This window comes from Bufo gargarizans, chromosome 11, assembly GCF_014858855.1.
Source record: "Bufo gargarizans isolate SCDJY-AF-19 chromosome 11, ASM1485885v1, whole genome shotgun sequence".
NCBI lineage: Eukaryota > Metazoa > Chordata > Amphibia > Anura > Bufonidae > Bufo > Bufo gargarizans.
The window spans coordinates 7,966,501-7,993,025 of record NC_058090.1 but is presented as its reverse complement, the minus strand read 5'-3'; the positions used below and the strand labels follow the sequence as shown (position 1 = coordinate 7,993,025).

Sequence of the window (26,525 nt, the reverse complement as noted above, 5' to 3'; positions counted from 1 at the left end):
GTTGTGCTGGTGCAGTCACTGTGTACATACATTACTTATCCTGTACTGATCCCGAGTTACATCCTGTATTATACTCCAGAGCTGCACTCACTATTCTGCTGGTGGAGTCACTGTGTACATACATTACTTATCCTGTACTGATCCTGAGTTACATCCTGTATTATACTCCAGAGCTGCACTCACTATTCTGCTGGTGCAGTCACTGTGTACATACATTACTTATACTGTACTGATCCTGAGTTACATCCTGTATTATACTCCAGAGCTGCACTCACTATTCTGCTGCTGCAGTCACTGTGTACATACATTACTTATCCTGTACTGATCCCGAGTTACATCCTGTAATATACTCCAGAGCTGCACTCACTATTCTGCTGGTGGAGTCACTGTGTACATACATTACTTATCCTGTACTGATCCTGAGTTACATTCTGTATTATACTCCAGAGCTGCACTCACTATTCTGCTGATGCAGTCACTGTGTACATACATTACATTACTTATCCTGTGCGGATCCTGAGTTACATTCTGTATTATACTCCAGAGCTGCACTCACTATTCTGCTGGTGCAGTCACTGTGTACATACATTACTTATCCTGTACTGATCCTGAGTTACATCCTGTATTATGCTCCAGAGCTGCACTCACTATTCTGCTGGTGCAGTCACTGTGTACATACATTACTTATCCTGTACTGATCCTGAGTTACATCCTGTATTATACCCCAGAGCTGCACTCACTATTCTGCTGGTGCAGTCACTGTGTACATACATTACTTATCCTGTACTGATCCCGAGTTACATCCTGTATTATGCTCCAGAGCTGCACAGCATACTGTTGTTATCATACAATCAGATACACATAGTGATATATCATATATCCAATTTCATAGATATATATGTATATGTCAAGATCATGACTCAGGAGTAGAGCTTGCAGGGTCAAGCTGGACCTCTTTCTGTCAGCACTCCATCTAAATCTAAGAGATTTTCGCTGCCACCACTCGTCATATTAGGCTGACAAGACAACACACAAGTATACGCTATAGACTCGCTATGATCTCTATCATTCCCAGGGTCAATACACCAATATAAGTAACGCTTCTTCTCGGGTCATGGAATTGTTAGAGCACTAGAAGGCTCTTATCGAAGTGAAGTTTTAATATGAAAAAAGAACAGTGCATACAACAATGTGGTTATCGCAAGAAAATACAACATGAAACATACAGACATACATATAATGCAAAAGAACAGTTTGGAAAATAAAAGGGATAAAAACAGATCTTTCGTTACGTGGCGGTTTTAGTCCGTTTGCCGGGGGTAGCTGTCACGGCCATGCCCATGACCGTGACTCCTTTACCGCATGCGGTTGCCTGCGGTTTTGTATGGGTGTTCAACCACGGGTGAGGGCCGCTGGTGTGTGGCCTCACTTGTGGTTGCCGCGGGCAACTAGTTTTGTATCTAGCAGCAGAGCAGCCTGAGCGTTGCTAGGCAGCTTGCTGTCCAGGCATGCGGTCTCACCTGACTTCCTTTTTGTTAGGTGTGTGTGTTGTGTGCACTGTGTTTTATGTATTGTGTGTACTTCCCCTTTATGTGTGTTTTCCCTTCTGTGGTGTTGGAAGGGTTAACTCCCTTCCCAGTGTGTGTGTGATGTCACTGGGTGTGTCCTTCCGTTGGGTGTGGCCACTTGGGCCTATAAAGCCTCTCTCTTTGGCATGGCTCAGTAGGTTGCTTCAGCCTTGCTAGCTGGAGCAGCCGCCTGTGTTTTCTATCTGCCAGTGAGAGCCACCACTGTGGTCATAAGTTTTAGTTTAGTCTGTGTGATGTTCTGTTTATGTTTTCCTGTATAATTCTGTGCAGCCATGTATCTGGGTTCCGGTGTGTGGATGAGTTTTGTGCTGAGTTCTGTTTGTTTATTTGTGGACTTCAGTTTGCCTGCACACGGATCCAGTCAGCAAGGCTGTGGCAGGTGGCTGGAACTAGTGCAGCACCTGCCATATACATAGGCTTGCATTTGTTCCCTTTTCCCAACAGCTTGGCCATTGAGACTCCTGCTCCTCCGTGCCTAGGAGGAGTAGGTCGTCTTACCTAGCTCAGGGACCTGCGGAGGGTAAGTCAGGGCTCTGAGGTTCCTGCACATGGGTCCTCCTACCATCAAGGTTGGCCCATGCAGGTAGGAGTTAGGGTCAGGTTAGGGATGCGTGAGGAGGTGACCTGGTCCCTATCCTGTTCTCATGGCCGAGCAGCCATAACATCACCTGGCCTCGCACGGCTGAGGGTTTTCCCCATCCTCAGCCGTGACAGTAGCAGAAGATTCGGCCAGTTCATTAAGCTAGTTGATCCCCCAAAGGAATGAACCCCTCTGCCTCTGATGCAAGAGAGAGACCAGTGAATATGTTAACGTGTTTTTTACGGTATCTGCTGCACATCAGTTCTGCCGCTATTAAGATTTTTTTTGTCTTTCGGGCCTCCTAACAACTTTGTATTAACTCCATCCAACCCGTCGCAATGTCCCGCGCACATGCATACCAATCATGGAGGGAGTAATGGCGATACTGAATGAATTCTTTAATTGCTCCTTGTTACCGAGCTGCGATCAATTCGACTCCGATACAGCAGAAGCGGATCAATGGCCTGAGTTCTCCTGAGGAAGCGCTTATTTCTTTGATGTATATGAGATTGTAGCGGTTTTACGTATGACCTCAGTTGGAGAGGACGCTAGCCTTTTCATGACCCCTCCAATGGCTCCATCTATCAAGGGTTTGTGCAGGATCCTAACGCTATCTCTGGTCTGGTTTTCTGATTTTATTGCTTTGGGAAGGGGACATGGACGATGTTATAACCCACTACAGCAGGGATCAGCAACCTTCAGCACTACCGCTGCTGTGAAACTACAACTCCCAGCATGCACGCTTACTTGGCAGTAGGAGTGAAAGGAGGATTCTGGGAGTTGTAGTTCCAGAGCAGCTAGAGTGCCGGAGCTTGCTGATCCCTGCACTACAATGTCAAGGGACTACTCCAACAATCATTTTGATATCTGTCACTACAGTATATACAGATTGTGTTACCAGTTGCACACATTGTGTTCTGATATATTTCAGGTATACAGTTGACTTCCTAAAAAAAACTATATACTGTATATCTGATGTTACCTTATTCATATACTTGTACTCATATCTGATCAGCATATATTATAAAGCCCCTGGAGGATGCGAAATATCCCAAATATGAGCACAGGTCAATGGTGCAAGTCCGGGGGTGTCTATCTGCGGAGCCCCCAGTTTTTCATGTGTCCGTAGGTAACCTCTCTTGAGGTCATATTCCGCTTTCCATTTGCAGTACACTATTCACTTTATTGATATACTCTCTACGGGGCGGAGGAGCACTTTATAAGTACAGCAGTGCCAGCAATTTTCCAGTTATATATAGTAGTCGTCCATTTGAAATTTTTCCATATTCATCTATCGCTAAATCTGCAGCATGTCCTAAAACTCACGGTTCCCCTGAGACACCATGAACAGGTCTCTATTACAGTAAATAGTGGATATGGGGTCCGCCCTAAAAGACGGAGGGTGTCTGCCTGGTGTATTGTATACCTGGTGCCCTGAAGATAAAATAACAAAGATACTGTAATTGTAAATTTTGGTGGGACCAGCTAATGTATATGGGGGACTCCTGACTCACCCCCGACAGCAGATTTTGGGGGACATCAGGATTGGGTTCTACATTGAGTTCTAAAGGTGTGATGTAGCTTACCTGCCACATACACTTAGGCAGGAATGTGCGTAAAATCACATTGTGATTGAGAAACTGCACTGTAAACGGTTGGCATGTAAAGGGTTAACTGCCATGCACTCCAAACACTGGGTTGCACCTTGGAAATCACCTCCCACCGCGAATGATGACCTTGTTGGTCCTAAATAGGGGACCTTCTGCTCAGAGTATGCAGAGGTCCCAATGAGAACACTGCAGATGGTGGTCTACAGAGGAACAACCAGACTGAGCGTTTGTTAGCTAGCAAGTGGAGGTGAGTGACGCTCACAGATTGGTGCACCACCCTGAGGACCTAGAGAGAGCTTTGAGCAGTGATAGCCATATTGAAGCGGATCGATCAGCAGGGGCCGGAGACCAAACCGCTTACTAGCCCTCGCACCAAGGAACATTCATTAAGACTTGTGATAGGCCAAGTCTGGAGGAACAGACCAGCCAACTTGCTGCAATGGGAGATGCCTGTGTTGAGACCGGTATACTGGACTGTAATCAGTGGAGATTGGATTAGATTCAGTTTATTGTCATTGTACAAGTACCATACAGCACATCGTCAACGAAACAGTACTTAAAGGCTATGTACACCTTTGGGGGCAATTTTTTTTTAAATGATTGAATTGTATTTATTTTGAGCTAAAAATCATTTTTCCAATTGGTCTTTATTAACAATATGGAACATTTTTTTCTGTACAGAGCTGAGATGCTCTACTTTTCCCGTCATCTGGGGAGCAGACGTACTCCTTATCTCTGCTCTCTGACATTCTAAACACTAATTATAGTTCAGCTCTTATCTTACTGATAAGAATGCAGCTTAAAAAGTGTTTAGTCTTAGTAGTCTAGAGATAAGGCTTATTAGACCACTGCACAAACTGAAAGTGAAAGTACCAGTCACACAGCTAGAAAAACAGTTGACCCTTTGTGACAGAACAGCTCAATATTTTTAGTATTGGCCAATTGAAAATATGATTTTTAGCCAAAAATTAGTAAAATGCAATCATAAACAAAAATTACTTCCAAAGGTGTCCATAGCCTTTAAATCCAACCATCAAGTATTGAGGCCATGATACAATCATTTACAATAGTTTACAAAGTCATCTCCTTATTTAACATTATTGCCGCCTCTGGGAAGAAACTGTTTCTCAATCTGTTCGCACATCACCCAAGACATCTGTAACTCTTACCCAGAGGTAACAGTTCAAACACGTGCTTGGACAGGTGACAAATGTCCTCCTTAACCCTATGTGCACTCCTCAAGCAGCGGTTAAAGGGGTTATCCGATTCTGAAATGCCCCCCCCCCCATATGCCTGGGCCCCTGCCATTGGCTGCCCGCCCGACATCGGATGTTTTAATCCACGCATGGGGAGAAGCAGCGGCAGCCGCGCGGGGACCAGGAGCGACGCAAGTGCCAAGGAGCAAGGTAAGTATATTGTGTGTGAGGGGCCCGGGCGTATGGTGGAGCATTTCAGGGGTTGGATAACCCCTTTAATATAGAAACTTTTAATGGAAGGCAATTGTTCTCCAGTGATCCTTTGTGCAGTACTGACCACATGTTGGAGTATTCGGAGCCTGTTTTACACCCAAGGACACGATCCACAGCCTAAAAGATCCTGGGTAAAGACCGAACCCCTTAGGCTGAGTTCACATCACCGTCTAGCTTTCCGTTCTTCTCATCCATCAGAAGAAGAGAAAAAAAAAGAAATCAACAGGATCCTGTAAAAAAGACAGTTGCATCAGTTATGCATGTGGATCCGTTTTTTTAGACAGAGGAAGAAAGTACTGCAGGCAGGACTTTTTCCGTCTAAAAAAACGGATCTCAAATGGAAATGGCTCGAACGGATGCCAACTGATGCAAAAAGATCAGTTGTTTTTTTTTTTACAGGATCCTGTTTTTTTTTTTTTTTTCTATCGGCGAGAAGAATGGAAAGCTAAACAGTGATGTCAACTCAGCCTTAGGTTACTTTCACACTTGCAGCAGCAGGGTCCGGCAGGCTGTTTCGGCGGGGGAACGCTAGCCCACCGTGCTAACGCTAGCCCACCGTGCCGACGGAAGTCAACTCCGGCCCGATTCACTATAATGGGGGTGGACCGGAGGTCCGGCTGCAGCACGGCAAACAAGCCAAGATGCGGCCAGACAAAAAACGCTGCATGCTGTAGTTTTTGTCCGGCCGCCTCTCGGCATGTTTGGGTGTCGGGAGCCGGACCCTCCCCGATCTGATATTGATAATACATGGGTCATTAATATCAAAATCTTGAACAACCCCTTTAATCCAAAGGAAGCTGGAGTAAAATTAGGCAAATTTAATCTTTTGGTTGCCCCTATGACAGAAAAGCAATAACGGACGTAGAATTTGCACCATAATTTACGACAATTTCTGGCATAAATGATGGTAAATCTGTTGGCCTTGCAGAGGCTACGTTCCCTCAACTGAATCCCGGCCATCCCGACTTTTAAAAGTGATGCGAAAAGTGAAAAAGTTGCAAACAAAGATGTACATTTTTGCATACATGAGTTCTGCCAAAATAGGCAACTTTGTATGCCATAAAAAAATGGCGTAAAGCGATTGGTTTTGCCTAGACTTTATAGTTAGTTTTCCATGACTGCCTCATCCTGGTGCGCATCAAACCTTACTGGTGCCGGATTAAAGAACTGTTTTGCTAAATGTCCTGGATTATTGGAGGACGCTCACTATATGAACGGCTCCAGGTAGCTTTGATGTTTCAGATGCCCCCCCTCCCCCCTCCTCCTCCTCCTCCTCAGATTATTTCCTTCCTTTGTTCTCTCCACCTGCCTGAATTATATCTATCATTTGTTCCGCAGTTTGATACATTGTATCAAGAGAAATAAAAAAAATAAAAAATAGTATTAATTAAATATAAACAGAAAAAAAGTTATTTAAGGGCCAACCCTGCAGCAATGAATCTCTGGGGATGGGAGGGAGAGCAGCAATTAGAGGGATGGAGGGATGGATGTGGTTCAGGATCAAAGCTCCTTATTCCAGAACATATGAGACATCACAGACCGGCGGCGGCTGCAACCAGGAGGGGGAGGGACCCGCACCCCCCACCGCCCCAATTCCCATCCATCTTGTGCAGTGAGCCGACTGGGATGTGATAAAGTTCCTTTCATGTCTTGAATTTTGAGAACCATGAACAACTGTCCCATCATAGTCCTCGAGGGGAGTGCGACGGGTTCCAAATTGTAGCGAAGAAAGGAAACCTCCAGTGTTTTCTCTTCACAGGTACAATAAGGGCTCATGCACACAAATGTATTTTGTGTCTGTGCCCGTTACGCTTCTTTTGCGGCCCGTAGGTGCATTCCATGTCCGTATGGCCGTTCCGCCAAAAAATAGAACATGTCCTATTATCGTCCGCATTACTGACAAGAATAGGACGGTTCTAATAGGGGCCGACTGTTCCATTCCGCAAAATGCATGTGGCCCGTATCCGTGTTTTGCAGATCAGCAATTTGCAGATCGCACAACATCCAACGGTCGAGGGCATGAGCCCTAAGTCTCATTATTTGTAAGACTCAGCCCCTGCCTATAAATCCATTGTTGCTTTAATCTGTAATTCTGGATTATCGGACACTATGACTTGTCCGCCCCCACTCTTCCCTCATCTACGTTCTGTGTATCTCACAAATGTATCACTCCCATTATCCTTGTTGCCAAGAGTTCACAATGTAATCTCCCTATCTTGCACACAGTGTATTACCCCATCATTCCTGACCCTGGTAGCTCATAAAGTACTCTCCATATCTAATAATATATATAGTATCACTATCACTCCCATCATCCTTGTTGCCAAGAGTTCACAATGTAATCTCCCTATCTTGCACACAGTGCATCACTCCAATGGTTCTTGACCCCAGGAGGTGACTTCCATATCGAATACAATGTATCACTCCCAACATCCCCATTTGCAGCAGCTAATGTTCTTATCTCCCTATCCCATACAATGTATCACTCCCATTATCCATGTTACCAGGTGGAATTATTAGGATTGGTATATGATATGCCAAAATTACTAAGAGACCAAGGCCATGTGCCAGAAAAACCAAAGGTGTAACGTGTGCCAGTTTTTGAAGCACCTATTCTTAAATGTGTCAGAGGTAGACTCACCCATTTTTTTTAATTTTTTTTAGTAAAAGGGGGAAAAGTCAAAAATTTTGGCACAAAACGGAAATGGTGCCAGTTGCACCTTTTCTGCACCACCGCTATGGCATGCCACCATAATACATTCTCCCCAATGTATCACTCCCATCATCCTTGCTTCTAGGAGCTCACAGTGTAACCTATCTCACTCGCAACTGTATCACTCCCATCATCCCACTCCTTAGAAACTCAAGGCCCGAGGGTCATGAGAACCCTCTACATGCTAGTAGTAAGCATGGGGGTGGGGGCGTGGGATGGCATATATGGTAAGGGGATGCCCGTTGCCTATGTTTTTGCAGTCTATATGCCATCTATTCCTTTTACATTGTATTGTAGTAATTATTAAGGATGGGGGGTGAAGTGGCACCCATTGGACACCCATTGCTTATGTTTTTGCAGTCTATATGCCATCTATTCCTGTTACATTGTATGGGGTGTGGGGGCATGGGATGGCATATATGAGAATGGGACGCCCATTGCTTATGTTTTTGCAGTCTACATGCCATCAATTCCTTTTACATTGTATCATAGTAAGTAGTAAGCATGGGTGGTGGGGGCGTGGGATGGTATATATGAGAAGGGAACGCCCATTGTTTGTGTTTTTGCAGTCTATATGCCATCTATTCCTTTTACATTGTGTCGTAATAAGTAGTAATCATGGGGGGTGGGGGCGTGGGATGGTATATATGAGAATGGGACGCCAATTGCTTATGTTTTTGCAGTCTATAGGCCATCTATTCCTTTTACATTGTGTCGTAGTAAGTAGTAATCATGGGGGGTGGGGGCGTGGGATGGTATATATGAGAATGGGACGCCCATTGCTTATGTTTTTGCAGTCTATATGCCATCTATTCCTTTTACATTGTATGGGGGGGTGGGGGAATGGGATGGCATATATGAGAATGGGACGCCCATTGCTTATGTTTTTGCAGTCTACATACCATCTATTCCTTTTACATTGTGTCGTAGTAAGTAGTAATCATGGGGGGTGGGGGCGTGGGATGGTATATATGAGAATGGGACGCCCATTGCTTATGTTTTTGCAGTCTATATGCCACTCAGAGGTGACCCCACTCTGTATACCCATAGGTGACCCCACTCTGTATACCCAGGGGTGACCCCGCTCCCCACACTCAGGGGTGATCCCACTCTGTATACCCAGGGGTGACCCCGCTCCCCTCCCACGCCCAGGGGTGACCCCACTCTGTATACCCAGGGGTGACCCCACTCTGTATACCCAGGGGTGACCCCGCTCCCCACACCCATGGGTGACCCCGCTCCCCACACTCAGGGTTGACCCTGCTCCCCACACTCAGGGGTGACCCCACTCTGTATACCCAGGGGTGACCCCGCTCCCCACACTCAGGGGTGACCCCACTCTGTATACCCAGGGGTGACCCCGCTCCCCACACTCAGGGGTGACCCCACTCTGTATACCCAGGGGTGACCCCACTCCCCGCGCTCCTTCAGCTGATGTTAACTCTATGTTATCAGCCGTGGAATGGCTGGACAGGATATCTGTTGTGCGTACGTATATACCGTCCCCACAAGCACCCCGTGTTCCTCCTCCCGTCCTCACATACAGATTTGTGATTGCCCTGAGAATCCCTATTGCCGGGTTCTTTAAATACCTTGGTGAGCGCTGGGATGGACACAGCACATGCCCGGGCACAGGGGGCATCTAAGCTGCAAACAAGACGCGGTGCAACGCTGGCTAATCCCGTAATTGTACATGGCTTTATCCATGTCACACGAGCCCAGCTAAGCTGAGGGATTCCTGCTTGACATTTTATTTTAAGAGATGAGATGCCAAGAGATGGGCGAAAAGAAGAAAAAGACTGCTGAAGGAGCGCGGGGAGTGGGGTCACCCCTGGGTATACAGAGTGGGGTCACCCCTGAGTGTGGGGAGCGGGGTCACCCCTGGGTATACAGAGTGGGGTCACCCCTGAGTGTGGGGAGCGGGGTCACCCCTGGGTATACAGAGTGGGGTCACCTCTGAGTGTGGGGAGCAGGGTCAACCCTGAGTGTGGGGAGCGGGGTCACCCATGGGTGTGGGGAGCGGGGTCACCCCTGGGTATACAGAGTGGGGTCACCCCTGGGTATACAGAGTGGGGTCACCCCTGGGCGTGGGAGGGGAGCGGGGTCACCCCTGGGTATACAGAGTGGGATCACCCCTGAGTGTGGGGAGCGGGGTCACCCCTGGGTATACAGAGTGGGGTCACCTATGGGTATACAGAGTGGGGTCACCTCTGAGTGTGGGGAGCGGGGTCAACCCTGGGTATACAGAGTGGGGTCACTTCTGAGTGTGGGGAGCGGGGTCACCCCTGGGTATACAGAGTGGGGTCACCCCTGAGTGTGGGGAGGGGGGTCACCCCTAAGTGTGGGGAGCAGTGTCACCCCTGACTGTGAGGAGCGGTGTCACCCCTGACCATGGCTGCCCATTAACCCCTGAAGAAGCCAGAATACTGGCGATACATGTCGGGTGGCAGTGTTAGTTTTTAATCGCTGTGCACCACTCCACTGTTAACCAGCAACTAGCGGTCAGGCTGGCCGACGTTGCTTGGTTTGGTTTAGCAATCAAGTTAGTTGTGGTTTTGGCTACTGTGCACAGAGTCCGTGTTGCGGTGTTAGTTGCCACTAATCCTAGTCTGAGATCAACTGAGACGCTTTATGCGCCAGTCACATAGTGGGTTGATATTTCCATTTCTCCCACCACTCTATATGGCTGTTATTACAACCATTCTCAGCTGGCAGAGTCACCGCGGACGGTGGTACGGTAGTGTTCTGCCCTTGCAGTGGTAAGGGTGAGAGATAGTGCACATCTCTTCACCCCGCCTAATTGTCAAAGCAATACACCTACCAGTAAAGTGGTGCACTGTGTTTTTAACACCCCTTAATTTTTTGGTATTGTTTAAGTTCAATTAAAGAGTGCACCTCGCACACACTTAGCACTTAGGTTTTACTTGTATTTAAATAAAAGTGAAGTATTAATTTATACCTGGGTCAAGACAGGTTCAATTGCCTGGATAGGCATTTGTAAATAAATACCCCTGACCATGCGGAGCGGTGTCACCCCTGACTGTGAGGAGCGGTGTCACCCCTGAGTATGGGGAATGGTGTCACCCCTGACTGTGAGGAGCGGTGTCACCCCTGACTGTGAGGAGCGGTGTCACCCCTGACTGTGAGGAACGGTGTCACCCCTGACTGTGAGGAACGGTGTCACCCCTGAGCATGGGGAGCGGTGTCACCCCTGACTGTGAGGAGCGGTGTCACCCCTGACTGTGAGGAGCGGTGTCATCCCTGAGCATGGGAGCGGTGTCATCCCTGAGCATGGGAGCGGTGTCACCCCTGACTGTGAGGAGCGGTGTCACCCCTGACTGTGCGGAGCGGTGTCACCCCTGACTGTGAGGAGCGGTGTCACCCCTGACTGTGAGGAGCGGTGTCATCCCTGAGCATGGGAGCGGTGTCACCCCTGACTGTGCGGAGCGGTGTCACCCCTGAGCATGGGGAGCGGTGTCACCCCTGACTATGCGGAGCGGTGTCACCCCTGACTGTGAGGAGCGGTGTCACCCCTGAGCATGGGGAGCGGTGTCACCCCTGACTATGCGGAGCGGTGTCACCCCTGAGTATGGGGAATGGTGTCACCCCTGACTGTGAGGAGCGGTTTCACCCCTGACTGTGAGGAGCGGTGTCACCCCTGACTGTGAGGAGCGGTGTCACCCCTGACTGTGAGGAGAGGTGTCACCCCTGACTGTGAGGAGCGGTGTCACCCCTGACTGTGAGGAGCGGTGTCACCCCTGACTGTGAGGAGCGGTGTCACCCCTGACTGTGAGGAGCGGTGTCACCCCTGACTGTGAGGAGCGGTGTCACCCCTGAGCATGGGGAACGGTGTCACCCCTGACTGTGAGGAGCGGTGTCACCCCTGACTGGGAGGAGCGGTGTCACCCCTGACTGGGAGGAGCGGTGTCACCCCTGACTGGGAGGAGCGGTGTCACCCCTGACTGTGAGGAGCGGTGTCACCCCTGACTGTGAGGAGCGGTGTCACCCCTGACTGTGAGGAGCGGTGTCATCCCTGAGCATGGGGAGCGGTGTCACCCCTGACTGTGAGGAGCGGTGTCACCCCTGACTGTGAGGAGCGGTGTCACCCCTGACTGTGAGGAGCGGTGTCACCCCTGAGCATGGGGAGCGGTGTCACCCCTGACTGTGCGGAGCGGTGTCACCCCTGACTGTGAGGAGCGGTGTCATCCCTGAGCATGGGGAGCGGTGTCACCCCTGACTGTGAGGAGCGGTGTCACCCCTGACTGTGAGGAGCGGTGTCACCCCTGAGCATGGGGAGCGGTGTCACCCCTGAGCATGGGGAGCGGGATCATCTGAACGCTCCTCCAAGACTTTCAATATTTATTTATTTGACCCATTTTATATAGCACTACTATATTCCGCAGCGCTTTACAGACATTAGCAACACGCTGTCCCCAATGGGGCTCACAATCTAAGTTCCCAATCAGTCTGTCTTTGGAGTGCGGGAGGAAACCGGAGAACCCGGGAGAACCCCCACACAAACACAGGGAGGACATACAAACTCCATGCAGATGTTACTGTGTATCAGTGCAGGTAAGATGCCCAGACTGGTTAGGATGTAGAAGTCTGTCCTGACTTTGTTACTGTGTATCAGTGCAGGTAAGATGCCCAGACTGGTTAGGATGCAGAAGTCTGTCCTTACTTTGTAACAATGTATCAGTGCAGGTAAAGTGTTGAGACTGGTTAGTATAAACAAGTCTGTTCTGTGCTGACTTTGTTACAATGTATCAGTGCAGGTAAAGTGCCCAGAGTGGTTAGGATACACAAGTCTCTCCTGTCCTGAGTTTGTTACAATGTGTCTGTGATGTGACTCTTGTGATAATGGCAGGCTGTCCTTTCCATGGCTCATCAGGGCTGGCGTGGCTAGAAATTGACAGACCCATCAATAAAGGGTATCTATGATCAGTATGAGGATGCTGAGTGTTATAACCAGTATCAAATGTACACAATAACACTGAAAACATATAAACAAAAGATTAAATTCTGCTTGCTGTCAGTGAATGAAAACATTCTTGTTTACATGCGGAGGGTGAAACGCTGTTTTGATCATACCCAAATGACAGAGGTGAAGGGCTCGGTACATGTATCAGAGCTCTCTCCTGTAAGCGGGACATTATGAGGACAGGTTGTCAATCTTTGGATCTGACAGCAACTCTTTCTACTCTGAACTTGAATGACAACCATCATAATCACCACTACAACCTATTTCTCTTTCCTTGATTCATAGTTCCATCATCTTTTCTTCTCCATTCACAACCAAAGCTAAATTCAAAACCAGCTTGCCCGAGCCAGTGGCCCCTTCAGTAGTGGCAGGTGATGTCCCCCGCGTATGACTGGTCGCCGACTATAAGCAATACTATTCCATACGTGAAATACTGAGCCAACACTGCAGGAATCTACTGAGGAACCACTGCGACTTTTGCAGGATGAGTGTGAAATCTGGGTGGAATTTCAGGGTCATTAGGAGAAGAAGGGACGGTGATGGCGGCTCGTTATGACGTGACAGGGGAGGGGGGACGTTTCCATTCACTGGAGACATTGTAGAAAATTGGTAATTTCATGACGCAAAGAAATAAGCTGAAAAATGGACCAAGAAAATCTCATTTACCAATTTCTAAGCAACAAACTGCGTGGGCATGGAGTGGGCGGGGGTGACGAGGGTCGGATAGCGAGGGGCTGGAACACACGACGCGTCCTATAGTAAAGACATTAATGAGACAAAAGTAACTTGGAAGAGACGAGAAGTCGCCGAAACATCCAGATGTGGTGACTGCACTGTGCTTAAATAGCAATTACCTAACATGTGTCTAGTATCGGAAAGGCATCAATAGACAAACACCTACCATCGGCAGTCAGTGCCCCCATATCAGTACCAGCCATAGTCAGTGCCCCCATAACAATCCCTGACACAGCCTAACCCCTTAATTCATCAGTCATAGACAATGCCCCCATATCATTGCTGGCTGTAGTCAGTGCTTCTAAATCATTGCTGGCTATAGTCAGTGCCCCCATATCAGTACCAGCCATGGTCAGTGCCCCCATATCAGTACCAGCCATGGTCAGTGCCCCTATATCATTGCTGGCTATAGTCAGTGCTTCTAAATCATTGCTGGCTATAGTCAGTGCCCCCATATCAGTACCAGCCATAGTCAGTGCCCCTATATCATTGCTGGCTATAGTCAGTGCTTCTAAATCATTGCTGGCTATAGTCAGTGCCCCCATATCAGTACCAGCCATGGTCAGTGCCCCCATATCAGTACCAGCCATGGTCAGTGCCCCCATATCAGTACCAGCCATGGTCAGTGCCCCCATATCAGTACCTGCCATGGTCAGTGCCCCCATATCAGTACCAGCCATGGTCAGTGCCCCATATCAGTACCAGCCATGGTCAGTGCCCCCATATCAGTACCAGCCATGGTCAGTGCCCCCATATCAGTACCAGCCATGGTCAGTGCCCCCATATCAGTACCAGCTATAGTCAGTGCCTCCATATAACTGCCTGCCATAGTCACTGTCTCTATATCATTTCCGCCCTTAGGCCTCTTTCACATGAACGTAAGGGCTCCGTGGCTGTGCTGCGGGCCGCATACGGCGGTTCCACAATACACGGGTCACCGGCCCTGTGTGCATTCCGCATCATGGACGCGGACCCATTGACTTGAATGGGTCCGCAAATCCGGAGATACGGTGCGGAACGGAAGCACAGAACGGAACCCCACAGAAGCACTATGGAGTGCTTCTGTGGTGTTCCGTTCCGTGCTTCCGTTCCGCAAAAAGATTGAACTTGTTCTATCTTTTTGCGGAACGGAAGGATCACGGAGCCCATTCAAGTGAATGGGTTTGCGATCCGTATGCGGCTTCCCCACAGTCAGCACCCGTGCATTGCGGACCGCAATTTGCTGTCCGCAGCACGGGCACGGAGCATTTACGTTCGTGTGCAAGAGGCCTTAATCAGTGCCTCCATATCATTGCCAGCCATAGTCAGTGCCTCCCTAACATTGCCAGTCATACTCAGTGCCTCCATATCATTGCCAGCCATAGTCAGTGCCTCCATGTCATTGCCAGCCATAGTCAGTGCCTCCATGTCATTGCCAGTCATACTCAGTGCCTCTCTAACATTGCCAGTCATACTCAGTGCCTCCATATCATTGCCAGCCATAGTCAGTGCCTCCATGTCATTGCCAGCCATAGTCAGTGCCTCCATGTCATTGCCAGTCATACTCAGTGCCTCTCTAACATTGCCAGTCATACTCAGTGCCTCCATGTCATTGCCAGCCATAGTCAGTGCCTCTCTAACATTGCCAGTCATACTCAGTGCCTCCATATCATTGCCAGCCATAGTCAGTGCCTCTCTAACATTGCCAGTCATACTCAGTGCCTCCATGTCATTGCCAGCCATAGTCAGTGCCTCCCTAACATTGCCAGTCATACTCAGTGCCTCCATATCATTGCCAGCCATAGTCAGTGCCTCCATATCATTGCCAGCCATAGTCAGTGCCTCCATATCATTGCCAGCCATAGTCAGTGCCTCCATATCATTGCCAGCCATAGTCAGTGCCTCCATATCATTGCCAGCCATAGTCAGTGCCTCCATATCATTGCCAGCCATAGTTAGTGCCCCCTTAACATTGTAAATGCCTCAACAACATTGTCTTCCATAGTGAGAGACAGAGTCTCCACAGCATTTCCAGCCTCCATAACATCACCAGCCGCAGTCAGTGCCTCCATAACAATGCCAGTGAGCACAGTGCCCCCATTACCAGTCTGCAAGTGACACCCATGACAGAGAGAGCCACAGAGCCCCCTTATACTGCAGCGCCCCCTCCGTCACCTACTGCTCCGCTCTGCTGTGCTACCTTCTGCCAGTCTATCAGGCACTCAAATTTAACCCCATCGTCTCCAGCTTGGTGGAGATATCTCCATGTTCTCACCGGCCGCACTAATAGCAGATATTTCACTGCGCACCCTGAGATTTGCTGCCAGAACTGTGAATCCTTTGGCCCTGGGCGGGCAGCGTTCTCTCTTGGCTCCCGTGGCGCGGGAACATGCAGACAATCGGGGAGGAGCGGCAGCAGGGTTTATAGATTTATTCCTCTATGATGTATATTTTATGACTCCGCTCTGCATTAGAAGATATTGTGTATCAGCACCGCGGATATCAATCATTTAACAAGCATCTCCACTAATACTGACTTCGAGGCATATTCAGATACTCCAGTCACATCCAAAGCAAATGTAAAAAAAAAATCCGTGGCTTGGGTTTGCATCTGCGGTAATGCACAGCCTTGTTTGATCACAGGATCTCCCACAATGCACAGCACAAGGGTAACTGGACTCCAACAGAGCTCTGGGTGCAGCTTTGAATGTGACTAGAGTACATATGATGTAAAGAGTTCAAGGGCTTATGATATGTTATATATGCCATGAGTGATATCTTGTAATTTACCTGGCTCGGTGCAGTTCTTCTCAATGGATCCATTGCCTGATGCCATCAGTTTACGGTTCCTCCATGTGATGGCGTTCGCCGCCGCTGTGCGGTCTCTTGAAGGTTTTCCTCGTCCTGCAGCGAGAAGAGAAATCTGATGAAACCCTTGGCTGATGCTAGGACATCAAAAGTGTCAAATCTACCAAATCCAATGTATAAGGAGGGAAGGGAACACCCCCAAAAACACTGCAATATAAGGCCTCTTTCACACGAACGTGTGCGCTCCGTGGCCGTATTGCGCACCGCATTTGCAGGTCCTCAATACAAGGGCGCCGTTCGGTGGGCATTCTGCATCACGGATGCGGACCCATTCACTTGAATGGGTCCACAAATTCGGAGATGCGGAATGGTGCGGAACGGAAGCACGGAACGGAACCCTACGGAGTGCTTCCGTGGGGTTTCGTCCCGTACTTCCGTTCTGCAAAAAGATAGAACATGTCCTATCTTTTTGCGGAACGGGCGAATCGCGGACCCGTTAAAGTGAATGGGTCCACGATCCGCTGCGACTGCCCCATGGTGGGTGTTCATGCATTGCGGCCCGCAGCACGGCCACGGGGTGCACACGTTTGTGTGCAAGAGGCCTAAGGCTGTTGAAGGGCATCTGTCAGCAGTTTTGTCCCTAGGACACTGGCTGACCTGTTACATGTGCACTTGGTAGCTGAAGGCATCTGTGTTGGTCCCATGTTCCTATGTGCCCGCATTGCTGAGAAAAATGATGCTTTATTATATGCAAATGAGCCTCTAGGAGCAACGGGGGCGTTGCCGTTACACCTAGAGGCTTTGCTCTCTCTGCAACTGCCGCAGCCTCTGCACTTTGATTGACGTCATCACACTTGGTCCTGTCAAGGGCGCAGCAATTGCAGAGAGTGCAGAGCCTCTAGGTGTAATGGTAACGCCCCCGTTGCTCCTAGAGGCTCATTTGCATATAATAAAACATCATATTTCTCAGCAATGCGGGCACATATGAACATGGGACCAACACAGATGCCTCCAGCTGCCAAGCGCACATGTAACAGGTCAGCCAGTGTCATAGGTACAAAACTGCTGACAGATGCCCTTTAAAGCTCCTAATCCAGCACTGAACAACCCAACTTTCCCGGCTTCCAGAATACCGCATCATGAAGTGATATGGAAACTAGGGAAGCAGCATGGTATATTAGACAGATTTGCCATTCAGGCGTCTGGGAAAGCTGGATGAAAATGTTCTTGATGGCAGCAGATCCAGATAATGAGAGCTTATGTAATGTAATATGACATCACTGCGGAGAAACGCCGCTCCAGATTTTTTTTTTGTTTTTAGGAAAAAATTAGGATTTAAGGATTAGGGGGGGATTAGCTTGTTCACAATGTCACTGACTCTGAGGAATAGAAAACTGTGCTAATTCCCGGAGTCAGCTGTTTCCAGCTTTGTGAGCAGCTGCTTGTCGTACCTTTAATGCCTCGCGGTTAATCTGCGGTTTATCGGTTGGTATTGCGTCCGGTTTTCAGCGCCGTTATGTTGAGTTACCGAGCTCGGCGCTGACTGTGCTCATCCTGATCCCCTGCACTGCTGTCGGCCTCCTCCACCCTCTCTAAAAGGCTAGGGCTATATGGTAGTTGAGCCAGGCCATCGTCATCATCATCATGTTTGTCATGTCACTGGTTGAAATCTGCACTGATACAATGTAACAATCCCTCAGGGACAGGAAGAACATTTTTCGGTGACCTATCTGGTCTGGAATTTAAGTTCACAAGGATTTTCTGCACCGATACATTGTGACAAACCCTTAGGAGAGCGAATGTTGACACTACATGGCCTGGTCAAGAAAAACTTTGGTAACCCAACCAACCTGCGCTGATACATTGCACCAAACTATCAGGGAGAGGGAGATAAGGATTCATTGATATTGATGTGGGAGCCTTTGTTGCAGATCCCATAAAAAATGCTAAGGGGTCATTTACTAAGAGAAATTTGACTATTTTTGGCGTATTTCTGCCACAGATTGCGGCGTAAAGGTTATTTGCACCGCAATCTGCGACCTTTCCCTGCTCACGTCAGGTCTAAAAAGGGGTGTGACGTGGACGGGAAAGGGACGCTCTGAACCCGGACAACCCCTTTAAGTCCGTTAGACTGGCAGTGGATGCATCGAAGTTTTGTAGAGGCCGGCACCTCTTCATACCGCCAGCGCATGCCGTTATTAATCCCGGCGTCTAAAATACCGATATTAATAAATGACCCCCTTTGTCTGGTGTACTGCTGGGCCCCATGACAGAAACCCGACGGACCCTATTATAGTCAATGGGGTCCGTCAGACGCCATTTGTGTCCATCATGCAACGGATCTGGCGTTTCCATGAACGCAACAACGGCGTGTCGCAGATGTGAACGGAGCCTCAATACTGTGAGCTTTACAGGCCGATACATTTCATCTGCACTGATACATTGTAACAAACTTTCCTGATGGTCTCAGCTCACAGAGGATTGTCTACGCTGATACATTGTAGCAACCTCATCAGCTAGGTAAACAGGACGAGGAGTCATGTGACCCTGCCCTTCGCCACCGCAGCGCATCAAAAGACCCCGAAACATGTCACTCAGCCTCCTCCTAACACACAGCGCTGAGTCACATGACATTTGCAGATTTTAATTAAGAGAAATGAACACATGGTTCCTGATTAAGAAATATCTCTAAGGGACGTGAAGAAAGCGAAGAGCCGCAGCAGCTCCAGGAGCAGAGACGCTTCATCATCGGGTTATTCAGCCATGTCTCACTTCTATCAGATTCTGGGAAAGCTGGGTGATAATAATATGGCCATAACCACCCCCACATGTTTGTCACCCAGCTTTCCCAGACTCCAGAACGGCGAATATCTCTTGCTGTGCAGTGATACGTCCCATATTGCTAAATCATTAGGTAGCTGGGTGACAACTCCCGAAGGGGTTGTCATGGCAGGTCCGGGAAAGCTGGGTGACAACTCCCGAAGGGGTTGTCATGGCAGGTCCGGGAAAGCTAGGTGACAACTCCCGAAGGGGTTGTCATGGCAGGTCCGGGAAAGCTGGGTGACAACTCCCGAAGGGGTTGTCATGGCAGGTCCGGGAAAGCTGGGTGACAACTCCCGAAGGGGTTGTCATGGCAGGTCCGGGAAAGCTGGGTGACAACTCCCGAAGGGGTTGTCATGGCAGGTCCGGGAAAGCTGGGTGACAACTCCCGAAGGGGTTGTCATGGCAGGTCTGGGAAAGCTGGGTGACAACTCCCGAAGGGGTTGTCATGGCAGGTCTGGGAAAGCTAGGTGACAACTCCCGAAAGGGTTGTCATGGCAGGTCCGGTAAAGCTAGGTGACAACTCCCGAAAGGGTTGTCATGGCAGGTCTGGGAAAGCTAGGTGACAACTCCCAAAGGGGTTGTCATGGCAGGTCCGGGAAAGCTAGGTAACAACTCCCGAAGGGGTTGTCATGGCAGGTCCGGGAAAGCTGGGTGACAACTCCCGAAGGGGTTGCCATGGCAGGTCCGGGAAAGCTGGGTGACAACTCCCGAAGGGGTTGCCATGGCAGGTCCGGTAAAGCTAGGTGACAACTCCCGAAAGGGTTGTCATGGCAGGTCTGGGAAAGCTAGGTGACAACTCCCAAAGGGGTTGTCATGGCAGGTCCGGGAAAGCTAGGTGACAACTCCCGAAGGGGTTGTCATGGCAGGTCCGGGAAAGCTGGGTGACAACTCCCGAAGGGGTTGCCATGGCAGGTAAGTTGTCACTCAGCTTTCCCAGGTATACCAAGACACTGCTGAGGAACACAGAAAGCCTTGGCATTCCATTTAGCCTTTTTCTTATTTATCTGCATTTGGGAAAGCTGGGTGATGACCAACATGTCTGCTATCACTGTTCCAACATGGGCATCCAGAATGGGGTAAAACTTCCTAATTTTGTGTTGATAAATATCTTGCTCATTTGGTACATTTGCTTTGGGAAAGCTGAGTTTCCATATTTCAGCCAGTGGCATCACTACGGCCTCTTTCACACGTCAGTAAAATGCAGACGTGTGCTGTCCGTGATCTCCATGAATTGCTCACGTATCCACTGGCTTTAGGCCTCATGCGCACAACTGTATCCGTTTTTACGGATCCACACAGCGCGCATGCCGACCGTTTGCACCCCGCATTTTCCCTTCTGATCCCGCAGTAGGTTTCAAATGCAAAACGAACAAGAAAAGGACATCTTCTCCATTTTTCGCAGGGCCACGGAACGGAAGTACGGATGTGGATAGGACACGGTTGGCTGTCCACATCTTTTACGGCCTCATTTTTGATGAATGGATCCACATTAAAAAGAAGATGTGATGTGGACTGAAACTACGGCCGTGTGCATGAGCCCTTTCAAATCTGAGTATTGCGGGGCATTATCCATGTATATGTAATATTTCAATTTTTTTGTTCTTTTTACTTTCCTTTTTAACTATATATATCATGCGGATCGGATGCAAAACGACTTAATGTGTCTTCGCACACCACAGACCACGGTGACACCACGGAAGCATGCCCTATTTTGTCTGAAGCGTGAAAAAAACCGCTGACACAACATGTACACCATCCGTATTTGGTCCGTAGTTTTCACTGATCGTTGCTAAAAGATGCTCTGGAATCTAATTTTCAGCCTACCAGTGTCCGTGAAACACGGATGACGCACAGACTGAAACCACGGAGCCATGTATCAAACACGGATGGATCCCTCACGCATCACTCATCCCTCGTGGACAGCCACGAGCATGCGAATGTCTCCAAAATAATGTCACATTAGGGCTCATGCACACCAACGTATTTGTTTTCCATGTCCATTCCGTTTTTTTTCCGGCCCGTATGAGGAACCATTCACTTCAATAGGTCCGCAAAAAAAAATGGAAATGACTTAGCTTTCGTATGCATAAAAGAGATAGAACATGTTCTATTATTGTCCGTTTTGCAGACAAGGATAGGCATTGTTACAATGGATCCGCATCCGCAAAAAATAAAAACGGATGCAACACAGGTGTCATCCGTATTTTTTGCAGACCCGTGTTTTTTCGGATTGCAAAATACATACGGTCGTGTGCATGAGCCCTTAGCCAAGGGATCTTGAAAAAGGCTAAATTCCGTTTTGCGCTGTAAGCGAATACGCCGCTCGCCCTGCAGTTGGAAGAAATGGCGGCCGCCTCCGCTGGTTGCTACAAATTGATTCTTCTTTGAGTTTATTTTTGAAACAAAGCCTCAAGGTTAATCCTGCCTTGTGTGCGGTGGGAGGGCCGGCCGCGACTTTAACGTAGCATTACTCAGATGGCAATCTCTTTACGTAACACAAAGGTCAAACGGCAGCCATTAAACGGCAACCCCTGATGTCTTATCTCATCTGTGGAGATGATCCCTGCGCTCCCCGCGGACGATGGAACAATGTAACAAACCTCCAGCTTCCGTATCGGGAGCGTCCTGTATTAATATCATAATAAAGTCAACATCAGACTTTTTTTTTAGTTTCTTCTGCTTCTTGGAAAGCTGGATGACAACCTAATATGGCGGACTCTACAGCTCCCAACGGGGTTGTCCACCTGCTTTCCCATACTAACTATCACTCAGCTTTTCCAGAAACAGAATTTATCAGGAGAGGGTGACTCAAGGATTTAGGTCTTATGATAAAATGCACCTTAAGTTTTATTTTATTTTTAACAATGGGGGTGTTGCTTAGCAACAGAGACTGTGGATGGTGGGTGACAAGACTGGAGCTCGGTGACTAGTGTCACCCACATTCCGTCTTGGTATCTTTTAGGTCCCTTCTGCCGGGAAGATGAAGAGAGCCTGATTCTGGACCACTTAGGGTAGTTCCCAAATTTAACTCACTCCGCTCCTAACTTCCTTCTCCATCCTCCCGTACCCCCAGCGTAGACCTCATTCTGCTAATGGGACATATAGTAGTGTCGGGTCCACAAAAGCAGAAATCAGAAATCTCTGAGCTGATCACCCACTAGAGCCGTTCCTTCTGGAGATCAGCGGTGTCAAGATCTCACCTATTCACAGATATCATAACTGATCAATGGAAATCTGTCCAATCAGTTGGAATAATTCATATTTGAGGCAACACAAAGGTTCAATCACATGAATTGTAATAAAATGAACATCCAGAGGATGAATGATTAGGCGTATGACAGGGGTGGTAGTCTGTGTACTGTAGTATTGGGTATGTGTCTGATGGGGTGGTAGTTTGTGTGTACTGCAATATCAGGTATGTATCTGATAAGGGTGGTAGTCTGTACTGTAGAATCAGGTATTTTTCTGATGGGGGTGATAGTCTGTGTGTACTGTAGTATCAAGTATGTATCTGATGGGTGGTAGTCTGTACTGTAATATAAGGTATGTGTCTGATGGGGGTGATAGTCTGTGATTACTGTAGCATCAGGTTGTATTGAGACCTTACACCTTTCCCACCATCTGTCACTAGACTCCAGCGCGGGACACGTTGTCCCCATTACTGAGCAAATCCCGAGCAGAACACAGCGATCCAGATCTCATACTGATCAGATCTGTACGACCTTCATCCTCGGTGTTTACACTTTGTATCCATCAAAAAGCAAAACACCCTGCACAGTCCTGATACAATGTAACACCCTGCACAGTCCTGATACAATGTATCCACAAAACACCCTGCACAGTCCTGATACAATGTAACACCCTGCACAGTCCTGATACAATGTATCCAGAAAACACCCTGCACTATACTTATACAATGTATCCAGAAAACACCCTGCACAATCCTGATACAATGTATCCAGAAAACACCCTGCACAGTTCTGATACAATGTATCCAGAAAACACCCTGCACAATCCTGATACAATGTATCCAGAAAACACCCTGCACAATCCTGATACAATGTATTCAGAAAACACCCTGCACAGTTCTGATACAATGTATCCAGAAAACACCCTGCACAATCCTGATACAATGTATTCAGAAAACACCCTGCACAGTTCTGATACAATGTATCCACAAAACACCCTGCACAATCCTGATACAATGTAACACCCTGCACAGTCCTGATACAATGTATCCACAAAACACCCTGCACAGTCCTAATACAATGTAACACCCTGCACAGTCCTGATACAATGTATCCAGAAAACACCCTGCACTATACTTATACAATGTATCCAGAAAACACCCTGCACAATCCTGATACAATGTATTCAGAAAACACCCTGCACAGTTCTGATACAATGTATCCAGAAAACACCCTGCACAATCCTGATACAATGTAACACCCTGCACAATCCTGATACAATGTATTCAGAAAACACCCTGCACAGTTCTGATACAATGTATCCACAAAACACCCTGCACAATCCTGATACAATGTAACACCCTGCACAGTCCTGATACAATGTATCCACAAAACACCCTGCACAGTCCTGATACAATGTATCCAGAAAACACCCTGCACTATACTTATACAATGTATCCAGAAAACACCCTGCACAATCCTGATACAATGTATTCAGAAAACACCCTGCACAGTCCTGATACAATGTATCCAGAAAACACCCTGCACTATACTTATACAATGTATCCAGAAAACACCCTGCACAGTCCTGATACAATGTATCCAGAAAACACCCTGCACAGTCCTGATACAATGTATCCAGAAAACACCCTGCACTATACTGATACAATGTATCCAGAAAACACCCTGCACAGTTCTGATACAATGTATCCAGAAAACACCCTGCACTATACTGATACAATGTAACATCCTGCACTATATTGTTACAATGTATCCAGAAAATATGCTGCACAGTCCTGATACAATGTAGCACCCTGCACTATACTTATACAATGTAGCACACTGCACTATACTGATACAATGTAGCACCCTGCACTGTACTGATACAATGTAGCACCCTGCACTATACTGATACAATGTAGCACCCTGCACTATACTGATACAATGTAGCACCCTGCACTATACTGATACAATGTAACACCCTGCACTATACTGATACAATGTAGCACCCTGCGCTATACTGATACAATGTAGCACCCTGCGCTATACTGATACAATGTAGCACCCTGCGCTATACTGATACAATGTAGCACCCTGCACTATACTGATACAATGTAGCACCCTGCACTATACTGATACAATGTAGCACCCTGCACTATACTGATACAATGTAGCACCCTGCACTATACTGATACAATGTAGCACCCTGCACTATACTGATACAATGTAGCACCCTGCACTATACTGATACAATGTAGCACCCTGCACTATACTGATACAATGTAGCACCCTTGCACTATACTGATACAATGTAACACACTGCACTATACTGATACAATGTAGCCCCCCTTGCACTATACTGATACAATGTAACACACTGCACTATACTGATACAATGTAACACACTGCACTATACTGATACAATGTAGCCCCCCTTGCACTATACTGATACAATGTAACACACTGCACTATACTGATACAATGTAGCCCCCCTTGCACTATACTGATACAATGTAACACACTGCACTAAACTGATACAATGTAGCACCCTGCACTATACTGATACAATGTAACACACTGCACTATACTGATACAATGTAACACACTGCACTATACTGATACAATGTAGCACCCTGCACTATACTGATACAATGTAACACACTGCACTATACTGATACAATGTAACACACTGCACTATACTGATACAATGTAGCACCCTGCACTATACTGATACAATGTAGCACCCTACACTATACTGATACAATGTAGCACCCTGCGCTATACTGATACAATGTAGCACCCTGCGCTATACTGATACAATGTAGCACCCTGCGCTATACTGATACAATGTAACACACTGCACTATACTGATACAATGTAGCACCCTGCACTATACTGATACAATGTAGCACCCTGCGCTATACTGATACAATGTAGCACCCTGCACTATACTGATACAATGTAGCACCCTGCACTATACTGATACAATGTAGCGGTTTCCGGGGATTCCCAGCAGCAGTGGCACAGGTGGAGATGCATGGACTGGGGAGACCCCGTGCATGTTGATGGGCTGCATTGTACCCCCACATAAGACACTCACCTGGTCCTTGCAGAATGCCAGCCAGGCACCAGACCGCACACAGGAGGCAGCAGATGAAGGCTCCTTGCTGGAGCATCCTCTCCCTCCTCTTCCTCTTGCCCATTCTTAAGAGCTGGGTCCCGGCCCGGCTGCATGTCCACCCTCCCCAGCCCGTCATGTCCCCGGCTCAGGGTGCGGGGGGCACAGCGCTGACGAGACCCCTCTAAGGCTGCTGGGCGCTGGGTAACGCTGGGCACAAGGTGCAGCGCAGGGTCCCACACAGCATGGCAGCCCAGCACAGGGGGACAGACTGCTCTCCTGCCCGCACACACTGATCTCCTCCTCCTCCTCCTCCTCGCCCTCCCTGCCAATCACTGGAGGAAACTTCTCCTGCCACTCTGCAGTCACATGGAGCAGAGCCCCCCCTACAGCAATGCCACAGGAGGTGCCCTGACCTGCAGTGGGGAAAGGGTTAAAGGCTAAAGATAATGATTGGTGTGCATTATCCTTAGACTAGACCAGGTGTGGTGGCCCCTAGGGGCCCATGAGTAGAGTGGTAGCTGGGCTTTCCTTCATCCAGGGAAAAGATTCAGTTTGCTACCATAGACCAGTATGCAAAACCTTTGGCACCCAGCATGGGGCAAATGCTTTGCCAGCAACAATCCCCCCCTCCCCCTGTGATGATGGTGGGCGGTTGGCAGGGACCTTCTAGTAGTTAAAAATTAAAATTTCCCAACAGTTTTGTGATTAGGAGGGTGACATTGGGGGGTATAGACCCAGGGCCATGGTAATGGAGATGCCCCTCTACCACATAGGAGGGCAGCAGTACCATCATGGGGCATAATGAATGGGGGAGGGGGGGGGTCTGGTACAGCTCCTGGGACCACCTCATTAGGGTTGACCCTATGGTCATGGGACACATTGTTGACTCCAAGTCTAAACCCCTCTATAGTACATAGATTAGTGACGAT

General features: G+C 48.2%; 1 protein-coding gene across 2 annotated transcripts in view; it reads right to left on the bottom strand.

The window, feature by feature from the left end:
* SLC24A4 (solute carrier family 24 member 4) overlaps positions 1–25,855 on the bottom strand; it is an 80,934-nt gene extending 55,079 nt beyond the window's left edge. For both annotated transcript variants that reach the window (XM_044271990.1, XM_044271991.1), the window contains exons 1-2: positions 25,576–25,855; positions 16,447–16,560 (exon numbers count right to left, since the gene is read on the bottom strand). In XM_044271990.1, the coding sequence (XP_044127925.1) occupies positions 16,447–16,560; positions 25,576–25,732 (271 nt within the window). In that variant the 5' untranslated portion in view covers positions 25,733–25,855. The remainder of the gene's footprint in view (positions 1–16,446; positions 16,561–25,575) is intronic.
* Positions 25,856–26,525: the final 670 nt, after the last annotated feature.